Source organism: Vicia villosa, unplaced genomic scaffold (assembly GCF_029867415.1).
Source record: "Vicia villosa cultivar HV-30 ecotype Madison, WI unplaced genomic scaffold, Vvil1.0 ctg.002761F_1_1, whole genome shotgun sequence".
Taxonomy (NCBI): Eukaryota; Viridiplantae; Streptophyta; class Magnoliopsida; order Fabales; family Fabaceae; genus Vicia; species Vicia villosa.
Window position 1 is genome coordinate 52,897 of NW_026706024.1, and position 13,184 is coordinate 66,080.

The following is a 13,184-nucleotide window of genomic DNA, read 5'->3' on the forward strand; positions in this document are numbered from 1 at the left end:
TTGGTGTTATAAATAAAATCAAACCCTCCTACCCAAAATGTTTCTATTCTTTTCATCCAATCCTTCCTATTTTCTAAAGCCCTCCCCTCCCTTCCTCTCTCTTCCCCTCCAAACTCGCAAACAAAGCCTTAGTGTTCTTCAAGCTCTGGTCCTTCGATGGGGTATCTACTAACACTTTGTCGCTTAAGTCAGTGAAAAACGTAAGTAAAAGGCTTAGGGTTAGAATAATATGATATAGCGTCTTCGTTATGAAATCACTTTTAGGGTATTCCTATCTCTTTAGAGTTTTTTTATGCTTGTCCATATATTTTATTATTTTAGTAATTGAGTCATTTGCAATAAACACTCTTGCACATCTTATAAAAATGGTTATTGTTCATGCATATAATATTTTAATGCATAAAGCTTGCCTTTGACCAAAAGTCCATGAAAGTTGATTCAAATGATAAATGTTTTAATCTAAATCAAGAATGTCTAGAAGTCATGATTCGAATCATGCAAATATTTAATTTCAATCATAAATGTTTTCATTTCCTAAAACGAAATTTTAAAAAAATATAGGAAAATATTTGATACTTTTTGAAAAAACAATATTGTTTAGAATGATAAAAGAGTCATTATCATTACTATATTTTTAATTTTTAGAATACTATAACAACCTAAAAGATATTTGGAAAATTTATGTAAGTCCTCCAAATCCCTCCTTCAATATAATTTTTAAGTTCTCCATTTTAGGGGGTTTTTGGTGTTATAAATAAAATCAAATCCTCCTACCTAAATTTTTTTCTATTCTTTTCACCCAATCCTTCCTATTTTCCAAAGCCCTCCCCTCCCTTCCCCTCCAAACTCGCAAACAAAGCCTTAGTGTTCTTCAAGCTCTAGTCCTTCGATGGGGTATCTACTGACACCCTGTCGCTTAAGTCAGTGACAAACGTAAGTAAAAGGCTTTAGGGTTAGAATAATATGATATAGGGTCTTCGTTATGAAATCGCTTTTACGGTATTCCTATCTCTTTGGAGTTCTTTGATGCTTGTCCATATATTTTATTATTTTAGTAATTGAGTCATTTGCAATAAGCACTCTTGCACATCTTATAAAAATGGTTTTTGTTCATGCATATAATATTTTAATGCATAAAGCTTACCTTCGACCAAAAGTCCATGAAAGTTGATTCAAATGATAAATTTTTTAATCTAAATCAAGAATGTCTAGAAGTCATAATTCGAATCATGCAAATATTTAATTTCAATCATAAATGTTTTCATTTCCTAAACATGATTCAAACCATAACAATGCTTGTTTTAAATCATGAGCAAGATTGAGGAATTGGAATTTTGTTTCGAGAAACGTGATTCGAATCACAGGTTCGTCCGATTCAAAATACATGTTAACCTCATTTGAATCATGAGCAAACCTTTTTTTAAATCATTCTTGGAAACATGATTCGAGCCATGATTGAGTGTGATTCAAATCACATAACTCAAACTATGATTCAAACCATTTAATGAATTTTTTAGTTCTTCATTTACTCGATTCACTTCATTCTCCACTATTACAACGACCTTTTTGTTAACCGTGGTAATAACTCATTTTTGGACACCTTTTGGGTATTTACTAAAAGACATTTCACTACGGTTATTGTTAACAACCATAGTGAAATGTACCTGGAGTGAAAGGGATCTAAACTCAGCTCCAACAAATTTCCATTTAACGTGGAAAAATGGGCTTGACCTTGTATATCACCACAATTCTTTTAGTCAATTTGTGGTGTAAATTTCAATCATTTCATCACAGTTCTTCTTACCAACCCTAGTGAAAAGTGTTACATATTTATGATATTAGCAAAATTATCTCTCGCTCAGTACATAACAATTGTCTCTCTCAAAACAAAACCCTAACATCTATTTCACTCGTATCTCTTAAAACAAACCCCTAACTAGTCTCACTCATACTGAAACCCCAAAATTATGCAGCGATTTTGTCTTCTTCAAATCTTAGGAAATGGCTACCTTTCAGGTTCCTCTTCACCCTAGTTTATGTTTCAAAATCTGTTTTATCTATTATTGTTTAGATTTTAATAGCTTGTTTCATAATGTTTGAACTTTCTACTTATTTTTTCTTGTAGGTATGGATGGGTGAATGAAAACAACTAACGAGGATGAACCTAAAGTGAGCGCTGCAAACATGTGTGATGCTGCAAACTTATGGATTAACACATGTTTGCTGCTCTTACTTCAACTTCATCCTCCTTTTCTTTCGTTTTCGATGCCATTATGGGACATGTACGTTTCTGACACATTTTAAGAGTTGATGTTGTGTTTGTTACATATAAAAGTTGTATGTTGTTTAAGGTTTGTTATTGATAATGTTGTTGTAAATGTTTGTTTAAGATGAGCTTATTATATCTTATGCGGTTTGAGTATTTTTCCAACACCTTACCAAATGTATAACTTTTCGGATTGCATTAGAAAATTATAATATGATAGATAAAGTTATATTTGAAAACAAGTTACACGTTCAATTCTACACAAGAATTCTTAAGGTCATTATCCACATTTTGCTCTTTAACCATTAGAACTTAGTTTAATGCTTCTAGTTCTTAAACCTCCTCTTCATTCACCTCTAATTTAGTTTGCAAAGTAAATAATATGTTGCAAAACGAACTAGAGGAGAAAGAAGGGGGTTGAAGTACTAGGAGCATTAAAATAAGTTATAATAGTTAAAGAGAAAAATGTGGATAAGGAGTTGAAGAATTATTATTTAGCATTGAACGTTTAACTTGTTCTTCTAATATAACTTAATTTGACATATTACAATGTTATAGATCAGACTGAAAAGTTATGTGTTTAGTGAATATTGGTGAAATAAGCATTCCATATAATTTATAATAAACTCAGTGTATATATCACAACGGCTGTTTAGAATAGTTGTTGTTTAATATTTTTCTTTAAAGCATATCACAGTGGTTGTTTGAAGTAACCGTTGTGATAGGTAGTGCATACTTGACTTATAATCACGGTTGCACACTCATGGTGAAAAGCATCATACATACAACCATCTCTTACCTTACAACGGTTGGTCAGACATTGTGGTATCCATTTTCCAACCGTTGTGGTATGACTTTTACGTAGTAGTTCTCTCCCTAGATTTGTTTCAGTCTTAAGTCTTTGACTCAAATTATATGGTCCTTTTCTCACTATTTTTGTTCCAAATCTCTAGCACATATATAAAAAAATTTACCTCTATTTCTCATAATTTCAGCATCTATGAAATTTATCATTCATTCACACATTCATTTTGAAGAGTGAAACTTTGAGTTTGTGTGTTTTCTAAAAGCTTCATCTTCCTTAAACACAAAACACCATTGTTGAGTAATAATGCTGCTCAACTCTAGTAGAAAGTGTGAGTTGTTGTTGTGACATTACAACGAAAAACGCCTTTCACCCCGGTCGATATTTCACGTGTCTCCCTTTTAATATTTGTTATTGGACCTTTTTCATGGATATGGGTACAATCCAAAACAATAAATGTTAATTTAAGGGAATTTCTTTTCTCATCCTTAGAGTGTGACTCTCACCTTTGAAAATCCGTAATTTCCCTCAAGTGTTTTTGGAGATGCATCTCCGAACGCACCTTAAATCACCTCATCCTTCGTAAATCCGGCAACGGCTCCATTTTTACCAAAAATTAAATCGAGGATATGTCACCGAAAATATCCATGCGTGCTTTTTTAGCTATTCAAACAGTTGTATTTCATATACTATGAGATATTTTCGAAGATACATCTCCGAATACATCCCATAAAATTTTTGTGCACACATTTTACATTTATTTTTTGAAAAAACAGTACATACAAAGATGTATCTCTTAAAACTGAGAATATTTTTCACGTTTCGACATAGGTTTGAGAGAATCTATAAAAATAGGAAAAAGAATTTCCTAATTTAATTAATAACAATAAGCATATCTCCCAATTATTTTTTTAAATGGGTGAGAGTTAGTAGTTAATAGTTTCAATTTGCAATAGTATGGAGGCTACCTTTATTTATGCAGTGGATGGAGCCCTTTGACCTGGCATTCCACTTCACTAAGATTTTGACAAGGATGTGAGTAGTAGAAGACAATATAAAATGAAAGGAATATATGAAAAGAAACAAACATTTTGGAAGGCCTTTTGGGATTTACAAGTATTTTATTCAAGACCCGTCAATTTTTGTAAGCTACTTGACATCACATTGTAAAAAGAAATAGTTAATAAACATTTAATCATGTTTAGTGCTTAATGTGGTGTTTACCAAAATAAGAGATTTGACAAGGAAGTAGGTAAGATGCTATTGGCTATGTATTAATGGCATATCACTTGCAAGCACAATGCAAAATAATGGAGCCAAAGAATGATTAAACTAGTTTAATTATTAAATTAGTAGGAAACAATTAGAACATAATGCAAGGAGAAATCATTACTCGACACATAATGTGACATTTTTTACTCCTGTCATTGTCTAGTGAAGAGTAATCAACATTTACTGCATTTTTAAAACTAAACATATTTAAGTACTAAATTTCTACTAAGCACTATAGAAAAGTTTTTATGTTTTGTTTTTATTTTTCTAGTTAGCACTATAGAAAGTTGTTTTATTTTATTTTATTACATATTTGAATTCAATTGAAGATATACACTATAATAAATATGTATATCAATATTGTATGATTTTTTTTTTTAAAATGATATTATTTTATTTGATAATTAAAAAACTATTAATAAAAGATAAAAATCCTCAATTAATGCAAGTTTTACAAACACTAAAATTTTTTAAGTGATTATTTGAATGGAATACAATGTTAGTATTATTATGTTTTTCATTGCCTTTCACTTATAAATTTTTTAATTAAAATTTATTAGTCATATTATATATATATATATATATATATATATATATATATATATATATATATATATATATATATATATATATATGAGTTAGGATGCGTTGTAAGTCTAAAAATCTTACATCAAATTTCAACTGTTAATATGAATAAATTAAACAATCATATAAATAGCTTATGTTTTAGAAAAAAATAACACATATTTATTTTATTTTTTTATTTCATTTAATATGACTGTTTAATTTAATCTTATTAACGATTGAAATTTGGTATAATATTTTTAGACTTGTGGAGTCAACAAATATATATATATATATATATATATATATATATATATATATATATATATATATATATATATATATATATATATATATAATTTAATTTTTTTTTTAAAAGATTATTTAATTGTTTTTGCTTTTTCTTTTTTAATCTGTGTGCATGCTCAAAAAAGTGTTTGTCCACAAATATAGAGGGACAAAGACCAAAATTAAAGGAATCATCATCAAATTAACCTAAAGAAAATAAGATATAGGTCATGAAAAAATACTCTAAAATAAACCTAAGTGGAAGAGTTTGAAAAGTGTAGTTTCTAGAAGAAAATCCAAATACCACTGAGCGTAACTATTATCTTTCCTAAAGATACCATAAACAATATATTTCATTTGAAAACAGTCACTTGCGGATTCTTACTAAATTGCATTCTATTATAAAGACATCGGATAGGAAGAGATAGAGGTAGATTATTTAATTATATTTCTTTCAAAAGAATGCAACACTCATGCTATCTAAAGTTGAATTCAAATTCAAGCCCAACAGATTTTTAATTAGCGTGACAAATGCCATTAGGGTGGACAGATTTTATCCATCCGATTCAAATCGATTTACTCGTTGATTATTTGTACAATCGGGTCGGATTGACTTAGTTGTTTAATTTGAATATTATATAATTGTTTTGGTTGGATTCAGATAATTATTTTGAATCCGCCAAAAACTAAATTCAACCGAACTCAATTAATATTTATTATATTTATTTTAATTAGTATAAGGCTAACATATTATAAAAATAAAATTCACAATATTGTCATATTATTATTATTTTTCTAGTTTAACAATATCGTTGTAGTATCACACTACTATAAGAAAATGCACGATATTCCCTTATGCTAATTAATTCCATTTTGTTTATAAAAAAAAAAATGCACTATACAATTTTGAATTCTATTTAATTTGTAGTTTAAAATGTGATAATGATCAAAATGATGTCAATAATATTAAAAATAATATTATATAATAATAATAATAATCAATAATTAAAATAGTTATTAGTTAATTATTCTAAAATTGTGTTTACTTTTTTATAATTAAAAAATAATATGTGAAATTTTATAAAAAAAAATAGTCATAGCGGATATATTAAGGAATGTGAACTTAACACCTTAATTCACCCCTACACAAAATACAGGAAAAACGGAATTATCTCAAGTCTCTTTTGTCACCTCTATTTCTAACCATCTCATCTTAATGTTATTAGGTGCATTATTTTCATCTTTATCTTTTTCCAAGGTTAAAAATGAAGAACTATAACTTAGAGCATCCACATCCATACCACCCAATTTGGTGGTATAAATGGACCTCACTTAATATAATATATTATTTCACACTTCTCAATTATTTAAACCACTAATTAAAATTTGTAAATATCCATACTACCCATCTAAAAACTTAAAATGGGTCCCACTAATCACATAATATACACTAAAAAATTGAAAAGCACCGTAGCATTATTTGGATATGGTGGTTATGTAATACTACACCATTTGCATTCAATTATCCATACTAAACATATTTTAGTACCTTGCACCATCATATCGTCATGGATGCGCAAGCAAATCATGAAAATTTACACACACAAAATCCCAAAATTGCTTGATTTATTATAAGAGACTTAGATTATAAGCAAAACCTATTTCATCGTTTATGGTAGGGACAAAAGGAACTTGTTAGTGAAATGTATGATTGCCAATCTTGTCTAATCAAATGGAAAAAAAAAGGCACCAAAGATTATTCAAAGATCTAGTTAATTTTTTTCTTATCATCGTACGTATCTCTAATTAGATAGATTCAAATTAATCAAACATGTGTATTAACATACATAATTGAGTATGAAGCTGGTATACATTAATTAATTAGTAATTGACACATAAAGAAAGGTATACTAAGACCATCTACAATGGTTTCAACACTCAACACCCACTTTTTCAACTTCCAACACTCCACATCATTTTCTCTTTCTTCCACCTAATAACTCAACACCCATTCAACTTTTACCCTCTCCAATGGTTTTTCCCTCAACACCCTACCCCACCACTTTTTATTTTCATTTTCTTATTTAAATTTTATTTTTATTTTTATGATTACATAAAATTACAATTATCGATTAAAATTAAATTAAAATAATAAATACTCCCTCCGTCCCAAATTATAAGAGAAATTCACTTTTTAGATTCATTGAATAATTAATGTATCTGGTTTGTATATAGACCAGATACATTAATTATTCAATGAATTAAAAAAGAGAATTTCTCTTATAATTTGGGACAGAGGGAGTACTTAATAATTTATTTTTTAATTTTTTGTAATAAAAACAAAATTTATTTAAATAATTGGATACGATACAAAAGACACTTAACTTCAAAAAAAACACTAATAGAAAGATAATAATAGAGAAAGATAGTGAAAAACTTGGTTTTTTTTTCTGTGTCCAAATCAAATGAACCAAATCTCTATTTATAGAGAAAAAAAATTCATGAATTTTGGTAAAAAAAAAAAATTAATTTGCAACGAAATAATTGAGTTTAAAGTATTAAATCGATAAAAATCTGGCCAGCCAATCAAGACCAGCCACGTCAGCCCCTGCGTCAGTGTACATGGTGTTGAGTTTTCTCAACATCTCTCTCCTCCAACACACACTCAACACTACTCTAAACACACCATTGCACATGATTTTGCCATGTTGAATTTAATTAAACACACCATTGCACATGGTCTAATCTGCATATTTTCAATATCAATGTTGGAATTGAAGGTAGATTTTGCAACTAGAAATATATTTTAGTCATTTTGTTATTTTTATGAGTTTGACCAAATTATGCTTAGGACTTGGAAACATGAGATTGTTCTAGTTGACACGTAGTATATGATTGATAGATAGTGCCACTTTGAATTTAGGGACCAAAATGATAGCCTCAATCATGTCATGTTCATCATCAAATACAAATTTCATTTGTATTTATTAATATTAATTGTCCTAGTGTTAATCAAAACCACCCACTCTTTTAAAAATATGGAGCTTTTATGGAAAAAAAAATCCAAATAACCAAGTTTAATAAATAATTTACACCAAAAATCATATTTTCGGCAAAATTACGCATATGACCAGGTTTCAGAGGTGGTCTCCACATAGGAGCCACCTCATGTGGCGCCATAGGCCAAATTCCCTTAACTCATGCGCCACCCAGGGTGGCTTCAATGAGTATTTTGGCCTTTTTAGCCACCTAGGGTGGCGCCTACTCTCATTTGCTTTTTTTTTTTTGTTTTTTTTTTGTTTTTTTTTTTGTTGTTTATATACTATTTTTTTTTTAATTTTTTTTTATTTATTAATAAAATGGTTTTTAACATAAATATATAAGTTCAGTGAATCGGCTAAGTCGAGTGTCCACGGAAAAGAGTAGTTCATTGATCATTCAAATGATACATAGAAAATAACCAACAGAAAAGATAAAGTAAAACATCTAAGAAATCACCACGGTTAAAACAATGTCATTAGGTCCATGCATCATTTGAATGGCATCAATGTCGTATTCCACCTTATGCCAGAAACTTATCGTTGCTCCAGTCACAGGATCGGCCCTTGTTTTAAGCCTCTTGATGCTTCTTATCTGTTCGCCGGCCTCGTACTCCCCCTCTAAAAATCTCAGGAGAGTCCTCTTGAGTTGCTCGACGGAAGAGATATTCCAAAATATAACCGGCATGGGAGGTTTGACGGCGGAGAATATGACATGTCTGTTCCTTCTGCGATACTCCGGCTCAGGTTCGGCACGCCATGTTGATCTCCGGGGCGGCAACTCTGTTGTCCGGTGACATCCATCTGGCCTAGTGGTTGTCCGGCGAGGCATGGTTGTGTTTGTGTGATTGTTTGGTATTTGGAGTTTGTGTATCTGTGTGTAAACTCAACCATAGGAGCCCCTAATTTATAATAGTAGTGGGTAGAAAAAATTAATGATGTTGCGTACTGTTTACAAGCACGCCTAACATGTATGATAAATGCAGACACACTGATCAATGACTGACTTGATGGGACTAGACGAAAGCATGCGTATTTGACTGACTGTCCAAAATAAAGAGTGGCAGTATGGGCCATGAAGACAATTTCACTACGAGACAAAGACATAACTAGTTGATTTAATAAAGGATAATACAAATACATAACAAATAGAAATACAAATACAAATACAAATACAAATACGAATACTAATACAAATACAAAAACATTGTCAATAAAAATACAGATGACATACAACTAATTGTTGGTGGAATTTGATCCACGGTTAGGACAGGTATTTCTATTGTGCCCGACTTCACGACATATGCTACACTTTCGTACCATTTTCTCATGATCCATCTCGGTTGTGATCCGGGTGCTGTTCGGGCGGCCTCTTTTCTTTCTCCGCATGTTATCATTATGCCAAACCACGTCCCCTTCATACGTAGGCCAATAATCCTCCTTTGCCATCACTTGAAATGAGTTGTTGTACACCCCGAGCAAGGTATCTGCCTTGTAAATGGGAGATAAAAGTGCTAACGGATCTTGATGCGCATGCGAACATGCTGCAATTACATGAGAGCATGGCATCCGAAAGGCTTGAAACTTTCCACAATCGCACCACCCTTCATCTATAAGAACCCTGTATTGTTGTCTCGGAAGGCCCTCGTTATGGTCAATCGTTTCCTTAACACTGAAGGTCCGGTTGAATCGATCGAAAGATGTCACAATGTGGCTGTTGGCTTTGGCAGATTGCTCTTTCATGAATTTGACGCATGTTTCGCTCCATAATTGTCCGGATTCTATAACTGCATTCCAACGCTCACCTCTTCTTGCGAAAAGAGAAGCCATCCTATAGTATGTTGCTTCCACCAAGGCAGTAATCGGAAGGTGTTTGATGCCCTTAAACACCCCGTTCATAGACTCCACAAGATTCGTAGTCATGTGCCCCCATCGCTTCCCGTTGTCGTATGATCTGGTCCATTTCTCTCTAGCAAGACTGTCAACCCATCTGCCTGCATCTGGATTTGCCGCTACAATTTCTTGTCGATAATATTGGAACGTCGGTTGCGTCAACGCATATCCGGCATTTACAAGAGTCTTCCGAAGAGCCCTGTCCTTTATCTCCCGCATGAAATTTTGTGCGATGTGTCGAATACAATAAACATGCGTTGATGTAGGGTTTTGCCACCCGTTTGCTGGATTGTTGTACGCACTCTCGATGGCAGCATGTCTGTCTGAAATCAAGCAAAGTCCAGGTTGGGGGGCAACGTGTGTCCAAAGATTTCTGAGAAAGAAACCCCAACCTCCAGCAGTTTCTCCTTCCACAAGTGCGAAAGCAACAGGAAAGATGTTACTATTTCCGTCTTGAGCCACAGCCATCAACATGGTGCCTTTATATTTTCCGTACAACCAAGTTCCATCTATTTGAAGAATTGGTTTGCAATATGAAAATCCATGTACACATGGGCGGAAAGCCCAGAAGAGCCTGTGGAATATCACATTTCCTTGAAGTGATGTTCCGTCTGGAGATTGCGCCGGAAGGGTCTCTAAAATAGTAACAGTTCCAGGAGCATAAATTTGAAGCGCATATAATAAATGTGGGAGTCGTTTATACGAATCCTCCCAATTTCCATACACAACTTCGATCGCCTTGGTCTTCGCCAGCCACGCCTTTCTATAAGACGGAGTGTAGTTGTACGTTGCAACGATATGAGAGATTATCGTTTTCACCTTTAACGATGGATCTTTTTCAACTAGAGGCAAGATTTCTTGACAAATGATGTCATAACTGAGCTTACGGTGATCTTGTGAAACATTTGTGTTAATACATGTGTGATCTTGGGAAATATATCCTATAACCCATGAGTCACTTCTCTTCCTGTATGATGCATGCAACCTGAATCCACAATCAGTGTTACTACAGTAAATTTTGTACCTTTCGACATTGGCGCGATCAACTCTAAAATCAACATTGTTTGCCATATGAAATCTTTTTATGGCCATGATACATGCCTCCTTAGAACGAAATCTGTCTCCTACTTTTAACCGTTGATCTGTTTGGGTGTATGGATCATAGAAAATATCAGTCGATGGTTCGTCATCCCCATCAAAATTCAGGTTCCCCATGTGCACTGGAGGCATATGCACTTGATCTCGTGGTACAACAACTTCCGGTTCATCTTCACTTTCCTCGTTTACCAGGTTATCAACTTCTATTTCCGGTGCTTCTTCTTCTTCATCTACAACGTCGACCTCTGCTTGCTCGTCTCCAAGTGCATCAATGACTTGTGACTCAACCATTTGTGTGGTTTGAACTTCTGGTAGAGTAACATACAGTTCTATGCATTCGTAACCAGAATACTCATGATTGGCAAACATATTCTGCATGTCTTCATCGTCTTTGATCTCAACTTGGATAAACTTGACCGGGTTGTCTCCACGAAGAAATCGATATTGGTAAAAAATTTGGGATACACCACCCATTGCAAGCTTCGTCTCTAATCTCCCTTTGAAGTAACTGAAATTTGCTTTTCTACTTAAACAAAATCGTTTAACCTCAGTGTTTCTAAACAGAAAACCAACTTCTTCGTTGTCATAGGTCTCGCCAAAAATATGAGCGTTGATAATGTATTGCGGAGGGGCCATTGTTGAGTGGGTAGAGAGTTTTATTTCAAATATGTAATCAGATGTGTAATGTGTTGTGTTAGTTTACACGTTATAGGTTTCCTTTATGTAGACGAACATTGAGTGATGACAATTATGAAGGCGAATACTATACAATCACATGCGTACTGAGTTGATTTGATGAATAAATGACACTGCTACACACCAGACTGTTTCACAATTGATTTGAGGTGTGCATGACACTGCTGAACTGTTGCACAGTCGACTTGACCAGACACAACCATACTGTACAATCACATGCGAATAAAGTTGACGGAAAATGAATGCCTGAGTTGATTTGAGGTGTGCTTGACACTGGTGAACTACAGTCGACTTGACCAGACACAACCATACTGAACAGTGTACACTGTACAATCACATGCGAAGACTGTATGCTAATTATTTTCGGTGACACAGAAAACCCTAACCAAACCCTAAATTTTCAAAAAAAAATTAATGCATGCATGCTAGACAAAGTCAGCACAAAACACGGGAATGCATGGTCATTTCAACACAGAATGCATGTGAACCCATCTTTATCACTTTGATATCTGTATCACATGCATGCTCACCACTTGGCCCTCATGCACTTAACATCAACAACCACCAACCCTCTATAAATACTCTCATATACTTGCTTTCTTTTCACCAACATATATTCTTCTTCTTCAAAAAACCACTTTGCATTTTCAATTCCGCAGAAAACTTAAAGAGTTCTTGAAAATGGCTCAACAACTTCTTACCATGGGTGAAACACACAGAGGAACTAGAGCGAATTTGGCGACCTTTGTAAGTTTATACTTATTTATTTCTAAACATCTATGCGTATATGATATCCAGTTTAATCGATTTATTTGTGGTTCTTAGGCTGTTGACCGATTCCGTACACGTTCTCACGCTTACGTTGAACCCGACGAGAGGATTATTCCGAATCTCCAAGCATGTGGCTTCGGACATATCATAAAAGTTAACAACAACACCATAGACAGAAAATTCATCCTTGCCTTACAAGAGCGATGGAGGCCTGAAACCCACACGTTTCATCTTCCAATAGGTGAGTGTACTATTACTCTAGAGGATGTTTATATGTTACTTGGTCTGCCCATTGATGGCAAGGCTGTTAATGGATCTGTTCAACATGCTAATTCAATGTGTGAGAGAGTGTTGGGAAGAGATCTAGTTGTGCCTACTCAAGGTTCAAGAGGCCAGGGTATCAGTCTGGTCTCCCTTAGAGATTACTATGATGAACTCGTCTTGATGGACAACTTTACTGAGGAGCATGTTTGGTTAATGACTAAGGTTTATA

The 13,184-nt window shown here is 33.2% G+C and overlaps 1 protein-coding gene across 1 annotated transcript; it reads right to left on the bottom strand.

Annotated features, from left to right (window-relative positions):
- Positions 1 to 5,013: 5,013 nt before the first annotated feature.
- On the bottom strand, positions 5,014 to 11,860 carry LOC131639759 (uncharacterized). Its single transcript, XM_058910223.1, has 2 exons — positions 10,519 to 11,860; positions 5,014 to 5,024 (listed from the first exon to the last, which is right to left on the bottom strand). Exons 1-2 carry the CDS (start codon positions 11,858 to 11,860, stop codon positions 5,014 to 5,016), a joined length of 1,353 nt encoding a protein of 450 aa, XP_058766206.1.
- Positions 11,861 to 13,184: the final 1,324 nt, after the last annotated feature.